The sequence below is a fragment of the Electrona antarctica genome (genome assembly GCF_951216825.1).
Source record: "Electrona antarctica genome assembly, contig: scaffold_534, whole genome shotgun sequence".
Lineage (NCBI taxonomy): Eukaryota > Metazoa > Chordata > Actinopteri > Myctophiformes > Myctophidae > Electrona > Electrona antarctica.
In genome coordinates, this window is record NW_027638028.1 from 15,521 (window position 1) to 24,301 (window position 8,781).

Genomic DNA, 8,781 nt, shown 5'->3' on the forward strand with positions numbered 1-8,781 from the left:
ATATTTACCCAGGGTATCTGGGCTAAGCTCAAGAACTTGTTTCCAGCCAGTCCCTGCTCATAGAACACATTTCATCGTAGTGGTTCAATGCCTTGTTCAAGGGCACTTCAGCGGTGGTAATTTTAATGTGTCGGACTGCTGATTCGAACTGGCGACCTTCCGGTATCAGGACCGCTCCGCAATCCGTTCGGATTCTACTGGATCCCTTTACCACAATTAGCATTTTTGTCCAGTGACAATATATTAGTTTTTTGTGATCATATAGCTTTGTGATCATAGCTTAGTTTTTAGTTGTCAGTTAAAAAAGGTAGTTGAGACAGATTGACAAAATTAACAGATTGGAAGTGAAAACCTTAGTAGACAATTTCTTAACTGAACCTTAAAGAACCTGACATGGGGACTACCTTCCTATGTGGACCTATACTGATGTGTTGGCAGCGTTAGCTCTTCTAACCTCATGTACATAATGTATTTTATACTGTAATATCTTAGGTTTTCTTCTGATCGAATTTATTTTCCGCTTTATCCTCTGCCAACCCCCTTTATCCTGAAAACTACAAACGGAGCTAAGCAAAGCAAAGCAAAGTTACTATATTTACCCAGGTTAACTGGACTAAGCATCAGATACTTGTTTACAGCCAGGCCCTGCTCATAGAACATTTCATGGTAGTGGTTCAACTTCAATGCCTTGCTCAAGGGCACTTCAGCGGTGGTAATTTTAACATGCCGGTCCGGGGATACGAACTGGCGACCTTCCGGTATCAAGACCGCTCCGCAAACCGTTCGGCCACCGCTGACATTCAAAATATTTGTTCCCTGACCGGGAATCGAGCTGGCATCAAGAAATTTCATCCACTTTTACACATGTAAACCCATTATATCTTAATTAATTTACAAAAACATTCAAATTACTGCTATAGATGCACATGGGCACTTTATTCAACTCTGGAATAATAAGGGCAGGCCATTACATTTAAGACAGAAGGAAGCTAGAACATCAATCAACTCAACTTTATTTTCATCAGTCAGTATAAGTGGTACAACTTATGAACAAAGCACTTTCTTTCCATTTCAACAGTTATATTCTCTGCTCACGAAACAATTTCCAATAATGGTCATGGTCAATACATCAGTAGCTGGTATTTTGTGAATCCGTCTGGAAAAAAAAGAACGTTCGTGGGATGCGTTTAAATGGTTACAAATCATCAATAAGGCAGTTGGAGCCAACTCTTCTGTAGACTAAAGACAAGTTTTAAGATGTGATTTAAAACAGAACGGAGAATTTGCTCGCCTCATCTCCTCAGGCAGGTCATATACAAGCAATACATAAGCAGGCCTGCAAAACACAGAAGGGAGAAACAGAATTCAGTTCTCATTTTTTAACCGTCTACTTTTTTTGAGAATGGCCGTGTGGTTAAGGTACAATCCTGCCCAGCCCTCTAGGCGAGATCGTGGCGCCAGTGCCAGAGAAATGCGCGATATAAGCAGAGAAGAAGAGTAACTTCCGCCCGAGCCGGAAGTGATGTAGTCTGGATCATTAGTCTAGTAGTGAGGGGCCTGGGTGGAGGCCGATCGCCCCGAGAAGCATCATGATTAGCGCGGCTCCGATTCAAGTTTTAATAGGCTCTATGGCATTTTATGCCATTCTGAGCATAAATACCACTAAGAACCCTGTGCACCGCAGATTATCATGTAAACTATTTCTACAATGGGAGGCCTATGGATGCTAAAAAAAAGCTAAATTATATTTTTTAATCTAATCTCATGTTTCTCATGGATGGCTAAAATGGCATTAATAACTTTCCATGAGATATCACGTGGTTGGCACGTAATGGGTTAAAATAAATGTACTCAATGCATTTCCGTCTCTGCACAACAACACTTTCACATCACATGGATGTAATTTCGACCTCCCTGAGAACGACACTGATCTTCATAAGGGCCTTATGAAACTCAAGTCTCAATGAGTAGTAGTCACAGTAGTAACAACTTCCACTGTATAATCTCTACATTAGAGGTCCCCGCTCATAGCGCAGCACCGAGGGGGGGGGGGGGGGGGGTCCCTGGAACATCATATTTTCAGATCGGGTCGGAGGCCAATTACAAATAGTCTCGGAGGGTCCTTGATATGAAATAGTGTGAGAGCCAGAAACATGGGATTTTCTGAAAACTGTCAGAAGACTTGTAGAATCGTCCTCAGGTCTAAATGGGTTAAACCGCACGATGAGTCCAAAACAAGACTTTATTAGTTATTCCAACACCATCTTAGGTCACATTCCCACCTAATACTTCGGTAGACTCGATGCGAATGGGAGGAGAATTTGCTGCGGTTTGCCTTCACACTGTCATCCGCAGCTATTGGAAACGCAGCAGGGGGGACCTTTATCAATGTGTTCCATTCATAAACTATAGCCTACACAGTTAAATCTATGGTGATCAAAATTTCAAATTATACTCATAACGTGCATGTGTCGTGCCGTCTGGAACTGGACCCCCCCCTCTCTCTCTCTCTCTCTCTCTCTATGCACGCAGCCACGCACTGTTCTTTTGGGCATGGAAGGAACAGCGCTGAGCGCACTGATATAACAGACAGCAGTGCAAAATGTTTACAAGTTTATCGAGATGAAAGTCCCTACTCCCCAGTCCCCACACAGTGACAGCACTCCATGTTTACGGCACAGACAGAATATTCTGTAGTGTAGGCCAGTGTTTTTATGTGTTTCCTTAAGCAATTGATTAATGTACTCGTCCTAATTTCGATCAGGGCTTCAGTCTCATTCGACCACGTCTATCCACGGTAACGGGACATCTTTGCGCTGCGTAAAATATGCCTTCTCCGTCTCCAACTGTGTTCAGCTCCTCACCCGCCACATTGTTTGCTTAATTTCCTTTATTTACTGCGGATTGCATTCACACCTGCACCGAATCGTAATCAAGTGCGATTGGAAGCGAAGTGAAACCCCCGTTTTTGCTCGGAGTAGAATGCGGTTCTTTGATACGCATTAGGATTCGAATGAGGCTTCACACCTGCCAAACGAAGTGCACTTTCTGACAATGCGCAGCAGGATTTGTTTTAATCACAGCAAAGCTTTCTGGTGTGAATGTCACCTAAGTTTGCCGTTCTAGAATTTGAATCCTGAGAAGTGAGTGGACATGTGAGGTTTCCACCCAACAGACGATATGAATAGTTTTGATGCTGAAATACTCGCTGGTGATTTTCATATCTATTTGTAATGCCACCATTGTGTAAGGACCTATATTCTGGAGTAGATACCCCTGACAAACCAAATACACACTGGGGCTGGGTTATATGTCAATATTATATCCATATCCTGATATGAGAAATCTCACATTTTAGACATACATTACATAATATTGTGATACGTGTTGCGTTTTCCCAGTTTGTAATTTACGCACTATTTTATACTTTAACACGTTAAAGTATACTTTTGAACACGTTCAAAGATAATAGCAGATCTTAAAAGGTAACAAAGCATTGCATCACGATGCGTTTAGAGCTTGAAGATCTCACATTTATCGTCACAATATCGATAAGAGGTATTTGATTTGTATCCACATTACCCAGCTCTGTACACCCGATACACCCCAAGCCATCACATCACTGCAGAACAACCTCAAGCCACCTCTGTGTGACCAGAAAGCAGAGCTTCACGCCGGCCACGTCTTCCTCTCGGCTCCGTGGCGAGGAGGCATCTGCACCGCCGAGTCAGCCATTTCTTTCTCTTACCACCCTGGAGGCTTCAGAAAGACGTGTCACCAGCATCTTTCACGCAGTCATTGAAGTCCGTAGGCACGTTCAGCATGGAGCAGATCTGGGCGACACAAGGAAAATGAACTTCCCTAGTTATACTAAACAGCTTCAACATTAAATCAAGGTGCACTGACCGTCTGACCAATTAAATTGTTCGTGTTGCTCTAGATCAGCGGTACTCAAATACCGGCCCCCAAATAATTGACAAAACACTAAGATTTTAATAATCAAACATTAATAAAAAAGATAATACAATCTTGGTTCTATTGACCAAACTGGAACATCGATTGATCATCACTTTGACTGTCAGGATTCAGAGTGCATGGGTGAAGCACTAAATGCAGCACTAAATGCAGTCATGTGGTTAAAAAAAAGAAAAAGAAAATCAAGGCTGTGATTTTCACCTGTCTGAACTTGGCGCGGACCTTCCCCACGTTCTCCAACAGGTCCTGGGCCTGGGCATCGTCGAGAGGAAACGTCTCCATCAGCCCAATCAGAGAGTCCATAGCCTTCGCACGCTTCCTGACCAATAAGACAAGATAAAACACTTCTCCATCAGCCCAATCAGAGAGTCCAGAGCCTTCGCACACTTCCTGACCAATAAGACAAGATAAAACACTTCTCCATCAGCCCACTCAAGAGAGTCCAGAGCCTTCGCACACTTCCTGACCAATAAGACAAGATAAAACACTTCTCCATCAGCCCAATCAGAGAGTCCAGAGACTTCGCACACTTCCTGACCAATAAGACAAGATAAAACACTTCTCCATCAGCCCAATCAGAGAGTCCAGAGCCTTCGCACACTTCCTGACCAATAAGACAAGATAAAACACTTCTCCATCAGCCCACTCAAGAGAGTCCAGAGCCTTCGCACACTTCCTGACCAATAAGACAAGATAAAACACTTCTCCATCAGCCCAATCAGAGAGTCCAGAGCCTTCGCATGCTTCCTGACCAATAAGACTGTCCCGAGTACTGTTCTGAGTGGACACAAAGTGTTACAACAAAGTGGTTCCCAAACTGGGGGTCCACAGCACTCGTTTTTGTTAAGGGGTCGCGCTGCTGCCTCCTGCATTATGGCCAAATGCGAAACATTTGGAACGCAGGTCCGTTCAGTGACTTACGACGAGCGCTTCCAAACTCCAACACTTAGAAAAAGAATCACCTGTACAGAATTTCTTGACAGAAAGTAGCTCCTAACATGTCTACGGTGGATTTTTATGACAAAAAAGCTCGGCAGATTGAAAGAGGATAATTCAAGCTTGCCCTACAGCTGCAATGTTGGTGAGTTTAACGTCGTTTAATACAAGCAGATCACAAACGCAAATTGAGTGGGGAGTCAATGGAGGGTATTACAACTCTAGATTCATCCCATTATAAGTTGCAAATTGCGGCTAGACGTCACCGGGTTGTCCGACGGAAACCATGCATGTCTTAAAAGCTATCAAAAAACGGCAAATAAATCATATAAAACAAAAGTGGGGAATAGCATGTTGAATGTTCCACAGGGAGAGGGAAAACGTCTGGAATAGCATGTTGAATGTTCCACAGGGAGAGGGAAAACGTCTGGAATAGTGTGAACCGCAGGGAATGTGTTAATACCCTTTTCAGATGGTCGACATTTCTCAATTAAAAGATCGTTTTTTTTGAGTGGTCTAATATTCTAAGATTTTTTGATTTTCATGAGCTTTATGGCATAATCAAGATTTAAACAATGCATACAAATATGGAATCTATTTACTTAAGATGTTGATATTTGACAAGGACACACCTGGACTTGGCATCCGTGTTGTTTTGAAGGAGACATTTCCAGGTGACAGCAAAGCCGTAGTAGAAAGAAAGCTGAAAGAGGCCACATGTGGAGACGTCACTAACTCAACCTCCTGTCCTAAACCAACAGCTTTTAGGTAAAGCTATGTAAAGAAGCCAAGGACATAAATGGCACTATCCCATGAATTACCTTATTCACTGATGCTGCGTTCACACGGGAAAATGCACAAGATGCAAAGATCACAGCAAAATGTGTCGCGTTGTCGCTTTGTAAAATATGTTGCTCACATGGTCGTGACATCATCAAACTTGTGTGCGTCCGTAGTGGCGCTTGTGATTACAGCTACAGTTGTAGCTTTGCATCTGGAAGTTAAACCCAGCTCAGCTTCAATTTGTAGCTTTTGCAGCAGCTACACACGTCGGATGCATCTTTGTATCTTCATGTTGCTGGCTTCCATTGACAGTGGTAGCTTTGCACATTTGGTATTTGTTTTGGTATCTTTGCATCTGCCAGTGTGAGCACAGCACAATGTTGCGTTCACACAGGCAGACGCAACGATGCAGTCTACCATTCATTGTCAATGAAAGCCAGCGACGTGAAGCTACGAAGCAAATCCGACGCTTGTACAGTAGCTTCTGCAAAAGCTACCCGTGTGAACGCACCATTAGCCTTGGGAGCTGTTGTGCTTATTATGAGCTTCAGGCAGTACTACGTGCTGAAACAAGGCTACCCTAAATGTCTCAATGGAGGTGTAGGGAGACCACCTCCAACTACTGCCGGTGTAGTTTAGGAACCCATAAACTGACCTCAGTAGATACTTTGGCTCCATGTCGGGCTCCATGTCGCCGGCCCTCCAGTGTCCACTGACGGATCCCCTTCTCGAACCCCTCATGGTACCCCTCCACATAACATCTGGAACCACAAAGTACAGATTTTATTTTACGCTAATAAAAAAAGATTACAACTTTTTCTCCCACATTTAGTAGATATGGCAATGTATTCCTCCCCACATGTTGTCACTGCTGTCATGTGTCCCAAATGTACTGACATCACATGTCACTGCTGTCATGTGTTGCCCAAATGTACTGACATCACATGTTGTCACTGCCGTCATGTGTTGCCCAAATGTACTGACATCACATGTTGTCACTGCTGTCATGTGTTGCCCAAATGTACTGACATCACATGTTGTCACTGCTGTCACGTGTTGCCCAAATGTACTGACATCACATGTTGTCACTGCTGTCACGTGTTGCCCAAATGTACTGACATCACATGTTGTCACTGCCGTCATGTGTTGCCCAAATGTACTGACATCACATGTTGTCACTGCTGTCATGTGTTGCCCAAATGTACTGACATCACATTTGCGATGACGGCTATGGCCGTTTTAGCCCAATGAGTGTTTTTTGTGCAAAACTAATATAATGCTTGGAATGGATTCAGCATCATGAAAACCCCCTAGTTTGACATTTCACAGGCTACATAAAGCATGATGAAAATGTCTATATGCTGTTATTGGTATGGTCACATATTATGCCAATTATAAAAATTGCTCAACATATTGTAACAACCCTGCGAAAGACCCGGAGCTAGCTCTCTTGGCGCAGCTTGTTGCTTGCCTTGTCTACCGAGTTGGAGGCCGGGGTTCGACTCCAGCTCAGGGTGCTAAATGTAACATTATGCAAGTTAGCATCCGGCAGTTTCTACATGCTGGGGAGTGGGGACCCATACTCAACAGTTCTAACATCAGTGTCTACATGCTGGGGAGTGGGGACCCATACTCAACAGTTCTAACATCAGTGTCTACATGCTGGGGAGTGGGGACCCATACTCAACAGTTCTAACATCAGTGTCTACATGCTGGGGAGTGGGGACCCACAGACTGGTGTACTCAACATGTCCAGGTTCACATTCTGGCAAGTGGACTATATTACGAATAAACAGGTTTCTCTTTTCTGACACAACTTTCAAATGGACATTATTAAAACTAACTAAGACCACTAAGGCTGAGCTGACCCCCATAGCCCCTTTCTGGACCCTCATTTAACTATCCCAAATACAGAAAAGGTAAACAGGGGTCCCGGAAGGGGCTAAAGCAGCTAATCCCAAGTCACAGCAATCCATTATTGGTCGCGTACAGACCAAAGTAGAATGCCGCTGAGGTTAACATGCATTGAGAGATGTATATAGATTATAATATGAGCCATTCTAGGGCTATGTGTGGCATAGTGGTTGGTTGGCAAAGGTGTCTCTCATTACATTAGGCAGCTAGTAGCTCCGTTTGGAACCTCTATATTCAATTAAATTCAATGGGCTTTATTGGCATGAGAAAACATACGTTTACATTGCCAAAGAACAATACAACAATACAATCAAAACAAAAATGATGTACATTTGAAAGTCAGAATCTTCAATAGATCAATTTCTATGTACCAAGATCACTCGATGCAGGTATAGTGCAGGAATATACACAATTATTAGTCTTTAGGGTGGTTGTGTTCCATTTGATATCCTTCTCCTATCACAGCAACTCACAAATCTTGCTCCTGTGTTTGCACATTGTTGTACTTCGCCCAGCAGATATGAGAGTTTTTTGTCATTGGTCATGTTTTCAAAATCTCTGTGTGTGGTTGTAATCTGTGAGAAGTATGTGTCTCTGATGTCTTGGTACAATGGACAGATGGTTAGGAAGTGTAGCTCGGTTTCCACTTTAGATTCCACTCTATAACTACGCTGCTACGCTTTAGCCCCGAAGCGTAGTAGCGTAGATAGAGGTTCCAAACGGAGCTAGGCAACTAGAAGGTTCACCTGTTATCTGCCATGATGATGCTGTCGAATAAATCTTCACTTCCAGTCCTGCCGTCAGTGCCGTCCATCTTGTATAGTGATGTGAGTCAACTGCTTTAATCGTTTCTCAACAAGCTTGTCTTTAAAATAAGAACAAATAGCAAGAATAACCCGCTGTAACTTAAAAACTGTAAAGTTTGTCGCCAGTAGCTAACTAACTAACCAGCCACAAAACAAAAGCACTGTTCTTTTGGCAAATCTAGTGAGCAAATATAAGACTTCCGGTGGACGATCTCTTCAAAATAAGAGTACCCTCTAGAGTATTGAAAAAAAGTTTAATTTGCACATTAAAACTACAAATGAAGCATTTAAATGATGCTATATGATGCTATAAGACACACATTATGTTTCTGTGTAAAAATAAGTAATTAAATAACGTAAAAAAGTT

General features: G+C 42.9%; 1 protein-coding gene across 3 annotated transcripts; it reads right to left on the reverse strand.

The window, feature by feature from the left end:
• Window positions 1–996: 996 nt before the first annotated feature.
• LOC306918449 (protein LTO1 homolog) lies at window positions 997–8,566 on the reverse strand. 3 transcript variants are annotated; one of them, XR_013789337.1, is made up of 6 exons: window positions 8,355–8,566; window positions 6,350–6,455; window positions 5,514–5,614; window positions 4,177–4,294; window positions 3,583–3,833; window positions 997–1,336 (listed from the first exon to the last, which is right to left on the reverse strand). XR_013789337.1 is itself a non-coding variant. In XM_079531351.1 (5 exons), exons 1-5 carry the CDS (start codon window positions 8,420–8,422, stop codon window positions 3,762–3,764), a joined length of 435 nt encoding a protein of 144 aa, XP_079387477.1. In that variant the 5' UTR covers window positions 8,423–8,566; the 3' UTR covers window positions 997–3,761. The 3 variants fall into 3 exon arrangements, 2 of the variants coding, with proteins under 2 accessions (XP_079387477.1, XP_079387476.1); XM_079531351.1 differs by having other exon boundaries at window positions 997–3,833; window positions 5,544–5,614; XM_079531350.1 differs by having other exon boundaries at window positions 997–3,833.
• Between the last annotated feature and the right edge of the window lie 215 nt (window positions 8,567–8,781).

Excerpts from the sequence above, each read along its gene's own strand:
- LOC306918449 (XM_079531350.1), bottom strand. The coding sequence starts at position 8,422 with ATGGACGGCACTGACGGCAGGACTGGAAGTGAAGATTTATTCGACAGC. Across the intron at positions 4,295-5,513 it reads GTCAAATATCAACATCTTAA|GAAGCGTGCGAAGGCTATGG; the intron begins GTAAATAGATTC and ends CTTATTGGTCAG. Across the intron at positions 3,834-4,176 it reads TCCGCGCCAAGTTCAGACAG|ATCTGCTCCATGCTGAACGT; the intron begins GTGAAAATCACA and ends TGTGTCGCCCAG.